The 22,003-nt window shown below is 39.8% G+C and overlaps 1 protein-coding gene across 1 annotated transcript in view; it reads left to right on the plus strand.

The window, feature by feature from the left end:
- NUDCD1 (NudC domain containing 1) overlaps nt 1-22,003 on the plus strand; it is a 149,316-nt gene that overhangs the window by 78,673 nt on the left and 48,640 nt on the right. The window contains exons 5-6 of the mRNA XM_084619573.1: nt 1,285-1,470; nt 4,534-4,738. Of these exons, the coding sequence (XP_084475699.1) occupies nt 1,285-1,470; nt 4,534-4,738 (391 nt within the window). The remainder of the gene's footprint in view (nt 1-1,284; nt 1,471-4,533; nt 4,739-22,003) is intronic.

Below are 22,003 nucleotides of genomic sequence, written 5' to 3' on the forward strand. Positions count from 1 at the left end.
TTCCAGTAATTTCTAAGTTAGTCAGGTAATAACCTACTTACAAGTACGATAGTTTCATATTAAAGGAAATAGAATTTAAATATGGAGTACTGAACACAACTAGAAATAAATGATCAAGAATAAATTTACGATCTGTAGAGAGCTTGAACAAGATCTAAAATATCTAGCTAGCTTCTCTGATATCAATAGTTATTCAAAAGTGATTAGTTACTATAGAGCTGAGTGGATTTAGATGCTGAGGCAGAGGGGGAAATGCTCATACCAATGTCAGCATGTTATGCTTCTGTTTGTCTCGATGTATTTTGTTGGAAGCACAGCATGGGATGGATTGGTAGCTGTACATTTTGTACAAATGCTGGACAAGATGAGCATTTTGCACTAAGAAGAGCTAGTTAGCATTAACCAGGATTTGTGTGGAAGACCTGTAAAAGGCATTATCAGTTAAAAGCGGGCCATACATATATAATGTTCTGCAAATGATTATTGAAAATCATATTCTGCTCTGTATTTCTCAAGGAAGACAACTGAATTGATGACTCCAAACGCCATTAAAAATTAAAATTTCCTTAAGTTTGACGAAAACAAGAAAGCAGAAGCCGATTTCTAAAAGCTGAAAAACAGAACTTTACAATAGCAAGGCCGAATTCCATGTAGTAGTGGAGAAAACAAGAATTATGCTGCATTTTTAAGAATGAGGAGGCAGTGGGAATGCTGTGATTGCTGCTCACTATAACAAATTAGATTCACTGTTACTTGTTCTCCCTCATTCCATTGTTCATCCCCAGCCTTTGGTTCATAATATGTTAAGATTGTAAATTGCATGGGGCAGGGACTGTCTTTGTTGTAATAGTTGTAGCACCGTGCCTAGCACACTTGGGCTCTAATACCTGCTTGGAACGCTAGATGATACAGAAGTAAAAATGATAAATAATTACCATACTGGAAGAAACTAATGGTCCATCTAGTCATTTATTTATCATGTCTCCAATAATGGGTAAAGTGGGAGGCTAGAAAAATAGGTGGGAAAACCTACAGTGTACCTGATTACAGAGCTTTAATTTCAATCTTAATTAATTTCAGTCTGCTATGGCTGCTGGATATAGGTTTGTATAGCAGATCTCTTGTTTCGAGGACAGAGATGAACTGCTGTTTCAGGGCTGCAATATTATGAATTGACTGATGTGGCTGTATATTATTTTTAGGTACGATCCATTTGTCACATTTATAATTGAATTTTTTCCTCCTGGAAAATATTACTTTTCTGGTTTTGTATTCCTTTTACAGAAAATCAAAGATATGAAATCTTCAGGCGCAGAGTTCTCCGAGGAAAGTCAGTCCCTCATTATGCAGCTATAGAGCCAGGTGGGGATGGTCTAATGATTGTCTCCTACAAACCCTTCACATTTATGCAGGATGAGGAGAATCAGCTTGAAGAAAATGAAGATGGGAAAATAGCAGATAAAAAGAAAGGTAATATTTGTTCTGGTCACGTTTTCCTAGACTTCTGTAATGAAACCATCCTTCATTGTAACAAAATAATGCTAGATGATTTAATGAATTTCCATATATTAGGACAATATTTTTTTTCACTGTCTTAAATTTCATTGTAAATGTTTACTTCCTGGACAAAGAGATTTAAATATTTATATTATTTTATTTATATAATTTCTCTTTGTATATGGTGTTTGCCTTTCTTAATTATAAAAGATGCCTTGTGCATAGAGATGTGCAAAGAGTTTTGCTCTGCAGAAGACACACAAAGTTTACGCTTTCATTGCCTTTGCATGAAAAATGAGTATTACGCATGTAGAAATAGAGATTGTAATTGAGCTGTAAGTATCTGTGGAAAGAGGACATTCATTGAATTCTAACTTCTTCACGCGCAGATCCGTGGTGTGAGGGCAACCACTAGCTCAGCAGGGAGACAAAATCCTCCAAATATTTTCATCATCAACATGCTGACTGATTGTACCAGTTAGCACAGAGGACCTGATCCAGTGAAGTCTGTCACTGTCTTCTCATTGACTTCTTTTGGGGTTTGAATCAGGCCCATGCTCATTAGATTGGCTTTTGCTTTTCTAAACTGTTTGCCAGTTAATGCCTCCATCCTAAATAACCTCTAAATCATTTTCAGATCCTCTCTTTAAAAAAAAAAAGTTCTCTCTACAGGTAGTCATATTGGTTTGCCTATTGGGTGTATCCTAATCAGGATCATTGGTGGGCTATTTTATGGAAAACACCATTTATGGATTATTTTCACATGAAAACATTTGCTGTGGTTCACTGATGTGTATTTCAAACCTTCGACAAAGCTGTAGCTAAAGGAAGCCAGAAACGTGCACAGGCTAGGTCTGTTAGAAAGGTGTGTGGGTTTTTTGTTTTTGTAGGATCGTAGGCCTGGAAGGGACCTCGAGAGGTCATCTAGTTGAGTCCCCTGCACTCATGGCAGGACTAAGTATTATCTATCCTAAGTGTTTGTCTAACCTTTTCTTAAAAATATCCGATGATGGAGATTCCACAACCTCCCTAGGTAATTTATTCCAATGGTTAACCACCCTGACAGATGGAAGTTTTTCCTAATGTTCAACCTAAACTGCCCTTCCTGGAATTTAAGCCAATTGCTTCTTGGCCTATCCTCTGAGGTTAAGCAGAACAATTTTTCTCCCTCCTCCTTATAACAACCTTTTATGTACTTGAAAACGTTTATCAGATCCCCCCATCCCCCGTTAGTCTTCTCTTCTCCAGACTAAACAAACTCAGTTTTTTCAATATTCCCTTGTAGGTCTTGTTTTCTAGACCTTTAATAATTTTTGTTGCTCTTCTCTGGACTTTCTCCAATTTGTCCACAGCTTCCTAAAATGTGGCGTCCAGAATTAGACACCGTACTCCAGTTGAGGCCTAATCAGCATGGAGTAGAACGGAAGAATTACTTCTCGTGTCTTGCTTACAGCGTTCCTGCTAATACATCCCAGAATGATGTTTGCTTTTTTTTTTTTTTTTTGCTGCAGTGTTACACTGTTGACTCATATTTAGCTTGTGATCCACTATGATCCCCAGATCCCTGTCTGCAGTACTCCATCTTAGACCATCATTTCCCATTTCAAGGTATACCACATCTACTGCTTCCCCCATGCACAAAGCTTGTTACCCTGTCTAAGAAATCTATCAGTTTGGTTTGACAACGATTTGTTCTTGACAAATCCATGCTGACTGAAAGGTCAGAAAATAACCACCCAAAGGTGATCTAAACGGGTGTTGGACTATATTAGCCTTTGCTGTACAATAGCTTGCCTGGACCCTCTGTGCAGATTAGAGTCTATTCCACCAGAGTTCAAGCAGCCTCTGCTGCTTCCCTAATGGACATTCCAATTTTGGAGATTTGTAAAGCAGCTACCTGGAGTTCAGTTCACATGTTCACTCAGCACTACTCCTTGGTAGAGGGTTCCAGATCTGATGCCCACTTTGGCAGAACTGTCTTAGTCATGGGCCACTAAACTGAGCACCCACTTGGAGGACATGAGATCTCTTCTTATGAGTCGTCATCTAAAATGGAATCCATATGGACAATTACTCCAAAAACAAACTGTTGTTTACAATACAGTAACTGGTTTTTGTAATTTGTTGTCGTAGAAATGTAGGGATATAAGGGACCTCAAGAAGTCAAGTCCAACCCCTGGTGCTGAGGCAGATCACATAAAAAGCCCATCCCTGACAGGTGTTTGTTAAATCTCTTCTTAAAAACTACCAATATTGGGGATTCCACAACCTCCTTTGGAAGACTATTTCTGGACCTTAACTACTCCTATAGTTAGGTTTTTCCTAATACAGTATCTAAATGGACACATGTATTTCCACAACCCACCCTCCTTCCCAGCTGGATCCTGTAGTTAGGAGACTGAAAGCTAGTTACGTCTGTCCTGCCCTTTATTCCCTTGGCTACAGTGTGCAAGAAGATATCCTGGGTGCAGGCATGGCCCCAATGAACACTAGTATTTAAAAAGATTCAGACCTCACACACATGGGGCACATGTATCGGAAGTGGAATATATGTGGACAACACATCTCAAAGAACCACTGTTACTGTGGAGTCATGAAGATAACTCAAACGGTGCTGAATCTAGATAATGGGATTAATGCTCACTGAGACGTAGTGCCTTTGCTTATTTGAATGAATTTGTGTATTGATTTCATAAAGTTGTGACTATTTAAAAATGCCATTTGAAACGTGAAAAAACTACAAGTGCATATTTATATTGTTCAGCTGAGTGTACACCTGCATATTTAAATATACACATGAGTGTAAGCAACTCTCCATAACTGAGACACAAGTGGACATTGGTCAAACACCTACTGGTAGCCAGAAAACGATGTTCCTCTCTATTTTTTAATAAGTGATCAGAATAGCTTTCATATGAAGTTTTCAGAGTAGAAAGTGAATAAACACACTACCAGATTTCTTTTTCCCACCCCATCAGCCATATACTTTGTATTTTGTAACTGACTTTGCCTTTATATGTATGCTTCCATTTGTAGACCCTGTCTATTACTGGCAACAGACTGAAGATGATTTGACCGTCACAATTCATCTTCCCCAAGACATCACTAAAGATGACATACAAGTACAGTTTTCTCCTGATCATATCATTGTAGCATTGAAAAGTCAGCCTCCTTTGGTGGAAGGAAAACTCTGTTCATCTATTGACCATGAAAGCTGCACATGGATAATTAGAGATAATAGGTATTAATAATCTACATGTTGATTTTACTTTTCGTATTAATATATATTAAGTCAAAGTACAGTTTTATTTTTTTTAAAAATCCTATTTGTTTCTCTCCAATCCAGTCCTTGCAACAGGCACCATATAAAATCCATTGAAGTTGATGTCAACTAGTGAAGGATCAGGCCTTTATTCAAAAAGGGCCTGCTCCTGCAAACACTTCTGTAAGTTACTCATGCATGAGTAGTTCAACATGCACAATTGTCTCATGATTTTCCAGTCATTCTTTCTCTCCAAAATGAAAATGTTTTAAAAATTTCAAATTGACACACATGTAGAACTTTATAAGCAATAAGGTGGTTTGGAAGAAGAAAGGTTTTGAAATAAAAAGCTTATTCAGTCTTTCATCCCTATTCACTATATTACCATCAGGGTCTGTAGAATTTGCACATACAAAGATCAGCTGTGGGTTCAAATTAGAAAGTTAGAGGCATAAGTACTCAGACTGCCATCCACAATTCATTCCTCCAGATACAAATAGTGTGAGCTCCATATGCATATGCTAAAAGGGAGGCTGGAGCTCCTGCCCTCTTAAAAATGTACCCCTTTAAAAATTTTTGGTTATACAGTTTCAAAGAGTGAAGCCTTAACTGGCTCAGCTTGTAAGCCAATTTCTTTGTTACAGTTAAAAGGTACAGTGAAACTGCCATGTATACACATTAATGTCAAGGTTTTAAGAGCGCCTTTAAGAATTTTTGTTGAACTAAATTACTATGCTTTCACAGCAACCACTATTCAGAATGGTTTGATTTGATGTATTTAGATTGGTGTAAAATGGAGGGCTACTTATGGGATGGAAAATTCTTTAACGTTTTCTTTCTGGAGCAAAGGTTTGTGACATCTTAGCGGGAGATGCTCTCTGGTAGCCTCTTGGTTTGGAAAGAGGCTGTTCAATCAGACAGCTAAAGAAAGACAAATCTGGGAGCCAAATGGTTATTCCACCTGCAGCAAACTTGGCAAAAATATTCAAACATTTTTTCAACCTTCTTAATATTCATATCTTCACAGACATTAAGGACAAAAGGGACCATTATGATTATCTAGTCTGACCTTAAATGAGGAGTTGAATGAATGTATATCTTCAAGATCATTTGTTTGTACAATTGACAGTAGTGCAGCTGCTGCTCTTCTAAAATAATTGACATTTGGTGATTGAATTTTCCACCTTGTTCTGCCTTGTTGACTGACCCTTCAAGTATTTTGTGTCTCAGTGTTCTTTCCTTGTTTTTAACATATGATTAAGAGCATAATATACATGGAAATTAATTTTGTTTAAATATAAAATTATACTACATTAAGTATCAGACTGCAGTGTATGTCAAGGAATTGTTGACACAAATTTTAATTTTAACACTTTTTCAAGAAGAAAGAGAAAGCAAATCAATGGGGTGCCAAATAACTAGCGTCATTAGCTTTAGGTGTTGTTCCATGAGCAAAAGTGGGCAGCCAAGAACATCTGTAGTGTTCTTCTGAAAACCACTGAGTCAAGTGCAGCTCCTGCTGATTCAATGCCAAACATCCGTTGAGTTCAGAATCTGGTCTTCTGTATTCACAGTCTAATATTCTGACACCAGAGCTTCATTTCTTTTCCAATAAAAGACATTTATTGTTGGGTAGATAGGTTTTTGACTGCACTGAGTAAGTTTGGCAGCCTGAGAAGCAGATACAGTTCTCAGCAGCCAGTTAACTGAAAAAATTGTTTCCGATCTGAATGTGTTTTTGTATTGAGGCGTGGATTCTGTTCCAACTGGGTATGAAATTATTTCCCTTATTGTTCAAAACATGGTCCTTTTCCTTCCAAGAGCAATTTTGAAAATGAAGAGTTCTCATAGACATGAAGGTCAGAAGGGACCATTATGATCATCTAGTGTGACCTCCTGCACAATGCAGGCCACAGAATCTCACCCACCCACTCCTGCAATAAACCTCTCACCTATGTCTGAGCTACTGAAGTCCTCAAATCGTGGTTTAAAGACTTCAAGGTGCAGAGAATCCTCCAGCAAGTGACCCATGCCCCATGCTGCAGAGGAAAGCAAAAAACCCACAGGGCCTCTGACAATCTGCCTGGAGGAAAATTCCTTCCTGACCCCAAATATGGTGATCAGCTAAACCCTGAGCATGTGGGCAAGATTCACCAGCCAGACACCCAGGAAAGAATTCTCTGTAGTAACTCCGATCCCACCCCATCTAACATCCCATCACAGGCCATTGGGCATACTTACCGCTAATAGTCAAAGATCAACTAATTGCCAAAATTAGGCTATCCCGTCATACCATCCTCTCCATAAACTTATCAAGCTTAGTCTTGAAGCCAGATATGTCTTTTGCCCCCACTGCTCCCCTTGGAAGGCTGTTCCAGAACTTCACTCCTCTGATGATTAGAAACCTTCATCTAATTTCAAGTCTAAACTTGAGTCTCCTTTCATAAGACAGCTTTTCCATTCCTCGGATCATCCTAGTAGCCCTTCTCTGTACCTGTTCCAGTTTGAATTCATCCTTCTTAAACATGGGAGATCAGAACTGCACACAATATTCCAGATGAGGTCTCACCAGTGCCTTGTATAATGGTATTAACTCCTCCTTATCTCTACTGGAAATACCTCGCCTGATGCATCCCAAGACTGCATTAGCTTTTTTTATGGCCATATCACATTGGTGGCTCATAGTCATCCTGTGGTCAACCAATACTCCATTACTTCCAATTGATGCATCCCCAGCTTATAACTAACATTCTTGTTATTAATCCCTAAATGCATGATCTTACACTTCTCAATATTAAATTTCATCCCATTACTATTACTCCAGTTTACAAGGTCATCCAGATCTTCCTGTAGGATATCCCGGTCCTTCTCTGAATTGGCAATACCTCCCAGCTTTGTATCATCTGCAAACTTTATTAGCACATTCCCACTTTTTGTGCCGAGGTCAGTAATAAAAAGATTAAATAAGATTGGTCCCAAAACCGATCCCTGAGAAACTCCACTGGTAACCTCCCTCCAGCCTGACAGTTCACCTTTCAGTATGACCCGCTGTAGTCTCCCCTTTAACCAATTCCTTATCCATTTTTCAATTTTCATACTGAGCTGCTTCTTTTCCAATTTAACTAATAATTCCCCATGTGGCACCGTATCAAATGCTTGACTGAAATCTAGATAAATTAGATCCACTGCATTTCCTTTGTCTTCAAAAATCTGTTACTTTCTCAAAGAAGGAGATCAGGTTGGTTTGGCATGATCTACCTTTTGTAAAATAATGTTGTATTTTGTCCCATTTACCATTGACCTCAATCTCCTTAACTACTTTTTCCTTCAAAATTTTTTCCAAGACCTTGCATACTACAGATGTCAGACTAACAGGCCTGTAGTTACCCGGATCACCTTTTTTTCCTTTCTTAAAAATAGGAACTATGTTAGCAATTCTCCAATCATACGGTACAACCCCTGAGTTTACAGATTCATTAAAAATTCTTGCTAATGGGCTTGCAATTTCATGTGCTAATTCCTTTAATATTTTTGGATGAAGATTATCTGGGCCCCCTGATTTAGTCCCATTAAGCTTTTCGAGTTTCGCTTCTACCTCAGATATGGTAATATCTACCTCCATAGCCTCATTCCCATTTGTCATGCTACCATTATCCCTAAGATCCTCATTAAAGACTGAGGCAAAGTATTTGTTTAGATATTGGGCCATGCTTAGATTATCCTTAACCTCTACTCCATCCTCAGTGTTTAGCGGTCCCACTTCTTCTTTCTGAGTTTTCTTCTTATTTATATGGCTATAGAACCTTTTACTATTGGTTTTAATTCCCTTTGCAAGGTCCAATTCTACATGGCTTTTGGCCTTTCTCCCTTTATCGCAACATGTTCTGATCTCCATAAGGTAGCTTTCCTTGCTGATCCCTTCCATCTTCCACTCCCTGTATGCTTTCTGCTTTTTCTTAATCATCTCTCTGAGATGCTTGCTCATCCAGCTTGGTCTACAACTCCTGCCTATGAATTTTTTCCCCTTTCTTGGGATGCAGGCTTCCGATAGCTTCTGCAGCTTTAACTTGAAGTAATCCCAGGCTTCCTCTGCCTTTAGATCCATAAGTTCTTCAGTCCAATCCACTTCCCTAACTAATTTCCTTAATTTTTGAAAGTCAGTCCTTTTGAAATCAAAAGCCCTAGTCGCAGATTTATTTTTGTTTATCCTTCCATGCAGTTTGAACTGAGTTAGCTCATGATCACTTGAACCAAGGTTGTCCCCTGCAACCATTTTTTCTATGAGATCCTCACTACTCACCAAAACCAAATCTAAAATGGCATCCCCTCTAGTCGGTTCAGCAACTACTTGATGAAGGAATCCATCAGTTATCACATCCAGGAAAATCTGAGCCCTATTATTATTACTAGCACTTGTCCCCCAGTCTATATCTGGGAAGTTAGTCTCCCCTGATCATGCAGTTTCTATTAATATTTACTTCATTAAAAACATTAAAGAGGGCTCTATTCATATCCAAATTAGATCCCAGCGGTCTATAGCACACCCCAAGCACTATCCCAGAGGAGGCTCTAGTAGTTTTCTTCCCCAGTGTGATTTTTGCCCAGATGGACTCTCTTATCCATTCCATCGCTTCTTATTCCTTTACAGTCTACCTCATCATTGATATACAATGCTACTCCCCCACCTTTACCTTTATTTCGATCTTTCCTAAACAGCACATACCCTTCAATACCTGTAGTTCAGTCATGACTACTATTCCACCATGTTTCTGTTGTTGCTATAATATCTGGTTTCACTTCCTGCACCAGTAACTCTCGTTCCTCCATTTTGTTACCTATGCTCCTCGCATTAGTGTACAAACGTCTTAATTTTTGCTGTTTGGCCTTGCTCACGTTCTTTACCTGATTAGGCACAGACATTCTACCTATACAGTGCAATACATTCCACTTGTATCACCTATTAGACTGGTATCTACACTACACTTCCTCCTTATATACGTTCTCCTACCCACGCCTGTATCCTTTCTTTCTTCGTTTTCTTCCCTCTCAATGTTAAAATCCGGCATGGAGATTACCTGGATATCTCCCCCAAATTCCTAGTTTAAAGCTCTCTTAATCTTGTGCCAGCCTCCATCCTAGAAGTCTATTTCCTTCCCTACTCAGATGAAGTCCATCCTGAGAGAACTGTCCTCTGTCCATGAATGCCTCCCAGTGTCCATACATCGCAAATTCCTCCTTATAGCACCACTGCCTGCGCCACCTGTTGATAGTCATAATCTTGTCACACTTTTGTTGCCCTTCTCTAGGAACAGGCAGAATCCCACTGAAGATCACCTGAGCCTCGATTTCTGTAAGCGTCTTCCCCAGTCTGGCATAGTCTCCCTTGATACATTCCAGCGAGAATCTAGACATGTCATTTGTTCCCACTTGAAGGACAATCAGTGGATTCTTTCCTGCTCCCTTTAGGATCCTCTTCAACTTCAGGTCCACATCCTGTATCTTAGCACCCAGTAGACAGCACACCCTTCTGTTCTCTGGATCAGCTCTGGTTACAGGCCTGTCCATCCTTCTGAGTAAGGAGTCCCCAGTCACTTTTTTCCTGATGATGGTGCGATTCTCTAGTCTATCCCCTGTTCCCTCTGGCTGCAAGTTCTTTCCATTCCTATTCTCCCTTGTAATCCTCTTCAACCCAACCTGTATCCTCCTGGGGCTCATATTTGGTGTTGTCTCCATTGACTCTTCCCCTTTTCCTGTAGGACTAGCTGCTCTTCTCTTCTTCCTTGCCCTTCCACCTTCAGTGACCTTCTGCTGTGCCCCTTCTTCATTTTCCAACTCTGCATACCTGTTCTTGAGCTCTATTTCTCCTTCACTAACCCGTCTTTTCCTCTGCCTGGTTCTTTTAGTCACCTGCTTCCACTGTCCATTTTCTTCACCCAGCAGTCTCCCCTCAGACTTCTTCAGTCCTGCTTCCATCTGCAAGTCTGAGCTTTTTCCTTTAGCCGCCTCGTGTCTTTGCTCCATAATCTGCTCGAGCCCCCTTCTAAAGTCAACCGGACTTTCCCCCTGCATCTCCACTCCTCGGATCTTTTCTTCCATCAGCTCTATCAGGCGGCACTTCTTGCAGATGAAACTCTCTTTTCAGGTACCCCTTCCAGGATCATGTACATGCAGCAGCTTCCACATCCAGTCATCTTCATTGTGTCTTCCACTGCTTGGGTCTCTACCACTGCTGCCTCTGTATCTGTCATAGCCTTCTCACCTAAGTCCTGTTAGTTTGGGAAACACAAACCAAACCAAACCACCACCACCCACAGCAAAACAAACCCCCAGCGAGCACCAAAACACTGCCAGAACACCCTACGCTCCCTTCACTAGCCTGTCTACTCCTCTGCCTGCCTCTTTTAGTCTTCCCCCCAAACTCCCCTTGCAAACTCCCACTCAAACTCCCCTGTTTACAGCTCTGTTTGCTAGCTCCTGTGCCGCTGCAGCTGTCGAGTAGGTGCAGCCATGTATTCCACTTAGGTGTGTGCACACACCCAGTGCACTGGAGCCGAAGAATTTTGCCTAGCAGTACCGATAGATGGCCAGCACTCATACCTAGCGGCTACATCCCCTCCCTTGGTTATGTGAGAAACCCCCCAACCCTCCATTCCTTCTTACTGCCTGTGGTTGGAGTGGGACCTCTGTGTGTTTTCTAACCTCACAACCTCTCTGCCTCTTAGGGACTTTTCTAGTTCTACACAGCTAATTAGTACTAGGGTTGTCAAACAAATTAAAAAAATTAATTGCAATTAATCATGAGATTTAAAAAAAAATAATCACAATTAATTGCAATTTTAGTTGCACTGTTAATAATAGAATACCAATTTATATTATAAATGTTTTTGGATGTTCTTCTACATTTTCAAGTCTATTGATTTCCATTATAACACAGAATACAAAGTGTACACTGCTCACTTTATATTATTTTTATTACAAATATTTGCACTGTAAAAAAGATAAAAGAAATAGTATTTTTCAATTAATCTCATACAAGTACTGTAATGCAATCTCTTTATCGTAAAAGTGTAACTTAGAAATGTAGAATTATTTTTTTGCATAACTGCACTCAAAAATAAAACAATGTAAAACTTTAGAGCCTACAAGTCCATTCAGTCCTACTTCTTGTTCAGCCAATCGCTGAGACAAACAAGTTTGTTTACATTTATGGGAGATAATCCTGCCTGTTTCTTATTTACAATGTCACCTGAAAGTAAGAACAGGTGCTTGCATGCACTGTTGTAGCTGGCATTGCAAAGTATTTACGTGCCAGATATGCTGAACATTATTATGCCCCTTCATGCTTCGTCTTGTAGGCTTTAAAGTAATAATAATAATTCTACGTTTGTAAGTTGCACTTTCATGATGAAGAGGTTGCACTACAGTACTTGTATGAGGTGAATTGCAAAATACTATTCATTTTTTACAGTGCAAATATTTGTAATAAAAATAATATAAAGTGAGCACTGTACACTGTGTTCTGTGTTGTCATTGAAATCTACGTATTAGAAAATGTAGAAAAAAATCCAAAAATATTTATAATAAATTTAAAATGGTATTTTATTAACAGTGCAATTAAAACTGCGATAAATAATGACTTTTAAAAATCTAGTTAGTTTTGAATTAATCTTTTGCATTAATTGCGATTAACAGCCCTAATTAGTACCTTAGTGTAATGTTAGTTAGATTTAGTATTCCTTAGATTTAGTTGAAGTATTTCCCTGGTTATGCCCTCACCAATGTTAAAACATGTCCTTCGGTGGAGGAGTAATCCCCACACACGTGCTTGCTGTGCTTAGGTGAAGCCCATGGCAAGGAATGGTGTTTGATTTGGAAATCATTAACAAAGTGAACTCCGATGACGATGTATCTTTGTCTAAAGCAGCACCTACTCGAACAGGCCTTGCAGTCTGCTTCAGCTCTGAGTCCCATGTTAGATCAGAGGTCACCTTTGGGTTTTGAGGGAGCATCCACGTCACATCCTGGAGCTTGTGTTTCTCCGAAGGGACTGAGGAGTTGCTTCCCATCAAGTGCACCGAGGAAAAGGTTGCATAAGACGAATAGTGGCCATTCCTTGTCGCGTGGAGACTCGTCTGCCTCCTCCCAAAGGAGTGTGGACCAGCACAGTGTGAATGCCAATGCATGGGATGGGGCAGGTCCTATCTATTGCTCCGCAGTACGATGCAGGGAGGAAAGAGACCCTTTACCTTTGACTCCGGTTCCAGCCCCAGGGTGTCTGAATCCTATACTGACGAGAGCAGTGCCAGTACTGGCTGGTTTTGTGCCAGCGGCATATCAGGAGGCAATGGACCTTTTTTCTCTTTCTGACCGGACCTTTCCATTGGTCCAGGACCTTCCCAGGGCTACATCCTCTAGGTCAGGGGTTCTCAAACTGGGGGTCGCAAGGTTATTACAGCTGGGGTCGCGAGCTGTCAGCCTTCACCCCGAACTCTGCTTTGCCTCCAGCATTTATAATGGTGTTAAATATATAAAAAAGTGTTTTTAATTTGTAAGTGGAGGTTGCACTCAGAGGCTTGCTGTGTGAAAGGGGTCACCAGTACAAAAGTCTGAGAAACACTGCTCTAGGTCATCTTTGCAGCTTGGGGCATTCTGATGATTGAGCTATTTGCCATGAGACACAGCAGGAAATATCATGATCTCAAGGGGGCCTCATCCCTGGCTCCCTGTCCGACGCCTTCCATCTCAGCTGGCAGTTGGCTCTCCTTTGGTTCTCCAATGTTCTTGCACTGTCAGTTCAGGCTCTCCCTTCCTCGCAATTCTGACCTACTCACACAAAACTTACACCCCATGCTTAGCTCCCTGCATCTCACGGCATTGCTGCTTCATGACTAAATGAGGAGGAAGAATGGTGGTCAGCAGCTGTTCAACAGGTCCTACTCACCAGTAGAAAGCCCTCTACCAGTATGGCTTATTCAGCTAAATGGAAGCTGTTTTTGGTGTGGTTGGCCTGTGGATTTCAGCCAATGGTGACTTCTATTCAGGGCATCTTGGAGAATACTTGTTGTACCTTCAGTCCTTCGGATTTGCACTTAGCTCATTGAGAGTGCATCTGGCAGTGAAAGTGGAGTTTCATCCCCCATTCAGGGAATATCAGTCTTCTCCAATACCATGATAGCAAGATTCTTAAAAGCTGTTCTTCATCTTCATTGTCCAGTCTGAGAGCTGGTTCCTCTGTGGGACCGTAACTTGTTCCTAACAGCTGTAATGTGTCCTCCGTTCAAGCCCCTGCATCTTGTTTGTCCCTTTCCACTTTTGTGTCTGAAGACTGTGTTCATGATAGCGATAACATCCACAAAAAGTGAGTGCGAGTTGCAGGCTCTACTGCTTGAGCCTCCTTTAGGACCAAGTGACTTTAGGACCACACACATGATTTTTGTGTAAGGTGATATCTCAGTTTTATTTGAAGCAGGCAGTATATTTACCTGTGTTCTTTCCTAAGCCACATTCATCTCTGGAGGAGCAGTGTCTCTGAGTGTTAGATGTCAGGCAATGTCCGGCATTCTATTTGGACAGGGCTAAATCATTCCATGCTTCACCTTGCCTTTTTGTGTCATATGCGGATTGTATGAAGGGGCAAGTGGTCTCTTCACAGATTATCTCTAAATGGTCTCCTTGGGAGCCTAAACAGTTCATCGAATCATAGAAGATTAGTATTGGAAGAGACGTTAGGAGGTCAGCTAGTCCAACCCCCTGCTCAAAGCAGGACCAACCCAATTAAATCATCCCAACCAGGGCTTTGTCAAGCCAGGCCTTAAAAACCTCTAAAGATGGAGATTTACCACCTCCCTAGGTAACCCATACCAGTGCTTCACCACACTCCTAGTGAAATAGTTTTTCCTAATATCCAACCTAGACTCCCCCACTACAGCTTGAGACTATTGCTCCTTCTTCTGTCATCTGCCACCACTGAGAACAGCCTAGCTCCATCCTCTTTGCAACCCCCCTTCAGGTAATTGAAGGCTGCTATCAAATCCCCTCCTCTCTTCTCCTCTGCAGACTAAACAAACTCAGTTCCCTCAACCTCTCTTCATAAGTCATGTGCCCCAGCCCCCTAATTAATTTCGTTGCCCTCCTCTGGACTCTCTCCAATTTGTCCACATCCTTTCTGTAGTGGGGGCCCCAAAACTGGACACAGTAGTCCAGATGTGGCTTCACCAATGCCTAATAGAGAGGAATAATCCCTTCCCTCGATCTGCTGGCAGTGCTGCTACTAATGCAGCCCAATATGTCATTAGCCTTCTTGGCAACCAGGGCACATCCAGCTTCTCATCCACTGTAATCCCCCAGGTCCTTTTCTGCATAATTGTTGCTAAGCCAGTCAGTCCCCACCTGTAGCAGTGCATGGGATTCTTTCGTCCTAAGTGCAGGACTCTGCTCTTGTCCTTGTCCTTGAACCGCCTCAGATTTCTTTTGGCCCAGTTGTTCAATTTGTTTAGGTCACTCTGGACCCTATCCCTACCCTCCAGCATTTTTACCTCTCCCCTCAGCTTAGTGTCATCCGCGAACTTGCTGAGGGTGAAATCCATCCCATCATCCAGATCATTAATGAAGATGCTGAACAAAACCAGCCCCAGGATTGATCCTTGGATCCACTTGATACCAGCTGCCAACTAGATATCAAGCTATTGATCACTACCCGTTGAGCCCAACGATCTAGCCAGCTTCCTATCCACCTTATAGTCCATTCATCCAATCCATACTACTTCTTTAACTTGCTGGCAAGAATACTGTGGGAGACCGTATCAAAAGCTTTGCTAAAGTTGAGGCTAACTAGTGTGTATTTGGGTCTTTGTCTTTTTTTCTTTTCTTTTTTTTTCTTTTTTGAAAAAACGCCCTCATCAAAAACCAAGCCCAATATCTAAAACCTCCTCACGCTTCCAGAACTTTGGGTAAGTTCAGATATGGATTTGAACTTTGTGACTTTTGGGCCTTTTACTCACAAGAACACGCAACTTTATTTGAATATTTTAAGTTTTTTTCATCATGTTAGGATTCAAAATTTTATTAATGAGGCAGGTATTGTAAAACACTATCTTACAGTGAACTGGAATTGTCCAGTTTATCTCATTGGAAAACTTTTTAGAAACTGGTATTCTCAGAATATCTGTGACTTCTAGCAAACCAATCTTTTTTCATGAGCCAAGTACAGCAGATACAATATCTTAGCTCAGGGTAGTTTTTATTGCCACTCTCATTGTGTGAGAGCTATTGTGGTTACATGTTCAGGGTGGCAGCTGGTTCCTAATGCAAATTGCGTAAGAGTTTAATAGGAATGAACTTAGACCAATGTTTTTAATTATGTTTGTCATAGTATTGAATTTCTATTTTAATACAGAGGCAGAGTTAGTAGTAGTGAATTACAGAATGAAAAATAAACAATTAGGTATCAACAGCATCCTGTTTTGAGAAAAATAATATATGGTTTATTGGTTTGCACCTCCATTGTGAAGTGTAAATGTTGAGCAATACCTATTTAGAAAAACAAAACAAGACACCTTCTCCTACATACACATTTGCCCAACATCCTGAAATTCTCTTAAGGGTTATTCTTGGCTTCCTAGATCAAACTGAGAAGTTAAACAATTGGTGATATAAATTAGATGTAGAGCTGTCAAACGATTAAAAAAAAAATCCTGATTAATCACAGTTTTAATCGCACTGTTACACAATAATAGAATACTATTTATTTAAATATTTTGGATGTTTTTCTACATTTTCAAATATATTTATTTCAGATACAACACAGAATACAAAGTGTACAGTGCTTGCTTTATTTTTTTTATTACCAATATTTGCACTGTAAAAAGATAAAAGAAATAGTATTCTTCAATTCAATTTTTCAGTGGGATAAGGAGGTGTAGCTTATAATGTGAATTCATATCACCAGTTATGTACTCTGAATCTGTGCCAATTACATTCTCTGAATCCATGAAATTTTTTTATAAATGGCATATTCTTGTCATGAGTAATATACTACAGTCTGAAGTCTCTCTGAAGTAGAGACATTAGTGTTAATCCAAAATCCATATTAAAAATCATGATTTAATGGAAAAGGAGTATTTGTCTTGTTTTGAAAATTAGCTTAATCCATTACACTTTTTTTTAATGAATTTTTGGCATTCTGTACAACAGGTAAATGCATTACAGAACTGCAATATTTATTATTTGAATGGAAGCTTCACTGGAAACAGATTTTTCCTCTTTTTCTCTTCACACTTGTTAAAAATTGTAAAATCAAAATTAAAGTATAATTATTAGAGAGATTTGAATCCAGTCTAGTGGACTTTAAGATTACTATAATATATATCAAAGATGGAGCCCTGAGCTAGTTTTATGACTCATAGAAATGGGGTAAAGTGCTCTTAGGTTCCTCCAGTTCATCAAAGTACTTAACTATGTGAATTGTGTTAATTCTCTGGGTTGTGCAGGGCAAGAGTGAAAATTACTTTGGGCTGACCCCTTTGACTGGGACAAGAAACTGCCTCTACCACTGTACCATATGAAAGGTCGCTTTCATGAGCGGCATTTGAGAGTTGGTGAAAGAGGAGTGTAAAATAATGAGCCTCACGGCCTGTAAGGTGATCCAGTTGTGGGAGAAGGGGGAGAAAATTGGTACACAATGATAAAACAAAGGGTTGATCACAGTGATTTTATACGATTGTTTAAACTTTTATTTGGTGATAGAATTGGGCCAGTAATATAGCACAGCTGAAGTGTCTGCAGATATTGAACCAGAAAATATGTCAATTTAGAAGTAAAAATACCTATGTGGTGAATATATGTTCAAAAAGAGATTCATTCCCCTAAAATAACCTACTCTGTGAGGGTCCTGCAGTAGCAGGGACCTAATGGCTATTTCACTGAAAGACAGAGAATAGAAGAGAATGATACCAAACAAGACACTGAAGGAGAGGTTGGAGGAGAGCACAATGAGAGGACTAAGGCAATGGAGTGCAGGGCTTTAAGGAGGAGAATGTCTCTTAAATAAGCATTAGGAAAATTTTATGTAATATTTGATACATTAAACTTCTGTAGCACTTCCTCAGACACCAAATACCCCTGTGAGACAAGTATGTATAATTGTCCTAATTTTGTAAATAGGGAAAGGGAGGAACATAAAGACTGAGCAGTTTGCCATGCAGCAAGACTTTGACAGAGCTATGAATAAACCCCAGATTTCTTCATTTTGGGTTTTAATTATGTTTTTAGCTGTAAGACCAGTATGGCAAGGCTGTACCTAGAATGAGTTATATAGTTGTGCTGCAAGTCTTGTTGTTCAGGTGTGGTTCACAATGGAGTTAATCTTGTATGTTAAAAGAAAAGGAGTACTTGTGGCACCTTGGAGACTAACCAATTTATTTGAGCATGAGCTTTCGTGAGCTACAGCTCACTTCATTCCTCAACTAAGCATCTCAGTATACAATAACCAACATGCCAAAACATTAGCCACTCTTGCTTTCTTCTAGGGTAAAGTAACTGGCCACTAACTACTGGCACAAAGTGGTTCTCTTAGAAATTAATTTTTAATTGACCACCTTTGTGTAATTTTATCATGTGGTGTAATTAAGAAGAATTTTTTTTTCTGTACAATAAAGGTATTTCATTTCAACTAGATAAGATGTAGTCTTCTATGAGAAAGTACAGTAATTCCATGATTAAGCCAAGCACCAGTGTAGCAAAACATACTTAAGATTATAGGTGTAATTGTTACCTCTTTATTGTGTGGAACAAATATATTGTACATTTACCAGATTCAATGTTCTAGAGCTTTTTCTGCTAAGAAAAGAAAAACATAACTGCAATGTCATTTATCTGTTAATGTCAAAAGTCCATCCTTTATAACTAGAAAAAGTGGAAGATGCATTGGATATATATTTAGTTTTCAAGACCATGCTAAAATATGTAGTTATCTAAGACATTTAAAATGATGTCTTCTGTGTTACCAACAGCTCAGCCCCTTCATAAAGATGCTCTTCAAAGTTAAGAACATGACAGTGGCTGTACTGGGTCAGACCAAAGGTCCATCTAGCCCAGTATCCTGTCTTCTGACAATGGCCAATGCCAGGTGCCCCACAGGGAATGAACAGAACAGGTAATCATCAAGTGATCCATCCTCTGTTGCCCATTCCCAACTTCTGGCAAACAGAGGCTAGGGACACCATCCCTGCCCCCATCCTGGCTAATAGCCATTGTTGGACCTATCCTCCATGAACTTACCTAGTTCTTTTTTGAACCCTGTTATAGTCTTGGCCTTCACAACATCCTCTAGCAAGAAGTTCCACAGGTTGACTGTGTGTTGTGTGGAAAAAATACTTCCTTTTGTTTGTTTTAAACCAGCTGTCTGTTAATTACATTAAGGTGGCTTCACTTCTGCAGCACTGAAGGTTGTGAAGAACACGATGGTGAATGAGATGTAATTGAATGACAGGCATGAATCCTTTTTTCTTGCCCCATAGTATGTAATCCCTTTACTCTTTGGTAAACAGATTTGTCAATGAAAATTGCCTAAAGCCAATAAAACAATATGAGTGCGGAAAACCTTTAGTTATTGGCTGTAAACAATATAAAACACAGAGGTAAAATCATTATTAAATGTTAACAGAAATGTGCATTTAAAAATCTGTCATGTACTGCTTTTTTGCAGGAAGGTAATTGTCAAGAACACTGGGTTCCATAGAGCAATCCGGTGATTCTTTTAGTGATATTTTGTGGTGTTAATCTGGTTCAGCTATAAGTAGTTGGCCAACTTCTCTTAAAAGAGCAATGTATTAACCAAATCATCTTGAGTGGGCCTATTTCTGGGAAACCTTTCTTGTGATTACTGTATCTAATGGGTTGGTGTTCAGTAAGATATAGTTTTGCAAAATCATTCTTCAAGCAATCTGTCATTGTAGAACTAGCACTCTGTTTCATAGAGGATACTCACATTTTATTTTGTCTTTGCTGCAGCTTGAATACTGTTTTTCTTTTTTTCCCTTTTTTTAATTTCAGTGATCATGAATAAAATATATAGTAGCAGTGATCATAGAATCATAGGACTGGAAGGGACCTGAAGAGGTCATCTAGTCCAGTCCCCTGCACTCATGGCAGGACTAAGTATTATCTAGACCATCCCTGACAGGTGTTTGTTTAATCTGCTCTTAAAAATCTCCAGTGATGGAGATTCCAGTGCTTAATCACGGGACCGTTAGGAAGTTTTTCCTAATGTCCAACCTAAACCGCCCTTGCTGCAATTTAAGCCCATTGCTTCTTGTCCTATCCTCAGAGGTTAAGAAACACAATTTTTCTCCCTCCTCCTTGTAACAACCTTTTTTACATACATGAAAACTGTTATAATGTCCCCTCTTAGTCGTCTCTTTTTTCCAGACTAAACTAACCCAATTTTTTTCAATCTTACCTCATAGATCATGTTTTCTAGACCTTAAATCATTTTTGTTGCTCTTCTCTGGACTCTCTCAAATTTGTCCACATCTTTCCTGAAATGCGGCACCCAGAACTGGACGCAATACTCAAGTTGAAGCCAAATCATCGCGGAGTAGAGTAAAAGAAGTACAGTACTCCTGCTAATACATTCCAGAATGATGTTTGCTTTTTTTGCTGCAGTGTTACACTGTTGACTCATATTTAGCATATGGTCCACTATGACCCCCCTCCTCCCCAGATCCCTTTCTGCAGTACTCCTTTCTAGGCAGTCATTTCCCATTTTGTATGTGTGCAACTGATTGTTCCTTCCAAAGTGGAGTACTTTGCATTTGTCCTTATTGAATTTCATCCTATTTACTTCAGTCCATTTCTCCAGTTTGTCCAGATCATTTTGAATTTTAATCCTATCTTCCAAAGCACTTGCAACCCCTCCCAGCTTGGTATAATCCATAAATTTTATAAGTGTATTCTCTATGCCAGGGATTGGCAACCTTTGGCATGAGGCCCATCAGGGAAATCTGCTGGCAGGCCGGGACGGTTCATTTATCTGTGGGACCCTATGATGTGCAGTCAGCCAGGAGGTGCTTTGATTTTTTACTTTCCATTCACCAGACAGTGTCTTAGAGCAAAATAGGCATTTTTCCAACTCAAAAACCCCTGTACAGCTTTTAGGAAATATACTAACCCATATACTATTTCATGCCCAAAGCTGCTGCTTTAGGCCCCAACTCAGCCAAGCACATACATAGTTTTATTGATGTCAGTAGGACTAGTCACATGTTTTTAATTAACCATGTATTTAAGTGTTTGCAGGATTGAGGCCTTAAAGATTCATAGATATTTAGGTCAGAAGGGACCATTATGATCATCTAGTCGACTTCCTGCACAACGCAGGCCACAGAATTTCACCCACCACTCCTGCAAAAAACCTCACACCTATATCTGTGCTATTGAAGTCCTCAAATTGTAGTTTAAAGACTTCAAGGAGCAGAGAATCCTCCAGCAAGTGACCCGTGCCCTATGCTACAAAGGAAGGCGAAAAACCTGCAGGGCCTCTTCCAGTCTGCCCTGGAGGAAAATTCCTTCCCAACCCCAAATATGGCGATCAGCTAAACCCTGAGCATATGGGCAAGATTAATCAGTCAGATACTACAGAAAATTCTTTCCTAGGTAACTCGGATCCCACCCCATCTAATATCCTATCACAGGCCATTGGGCCTATTTACCATGAATATTTAATTACCAAAACCATGTTATTCCATCATACCATCTCCTCCATAAACTTATTGAGTTTAATCTTAAAGTCAGATAGAGCTTTTGCCCCCACTGCTTCCCTTGGAAGGCTATTCCAAAACTTCACTCCTCTGATGGTTAGAAACCTTCATCTAATTTCTAGTCTAAATTTCCTGGTGGCCAGTTTATATCCATTTGTTCTTGTGTCCACATTGGTACTGAGCTTAAATAATTCCTCTCCCTCTCCAGTATTTATCCCTCTGATATATTTATAGAGAGCAATCATATCTCCCCTCAACCTTCTTTTGGTTAGGCTAAACAAGCCAAGCTCCTTGAGTCTCCTTTCATAAGACAGGTTTTCCATTCTTCGGATCATTGTAGTAGCCCTTCTCTGTACCTGTTCCAGTTTGAATTCATCCTTCTTAAACATGGGAGACAAGAACTGCACACACAGTATTCCAGGTGAAGTCTCACCAGTGCCTTGTATAACGGTACTAAAACCACCTTATCCCTACTGGAAATATCTCT

The sequence above is a fragment of the Lepidochelys olivacea genome (genome assembly GCF_965140295.1).
Source record: "Lepidochelys olivacea isolate rLepOli2 genome assembly, chromosome: 2".
Classification (NCBI taxonomy): Eukaryota; Metazoa; Chordata; order Testudines; family Cheloniidae; genus Lepidochelys; species Lepidochelys olivacea.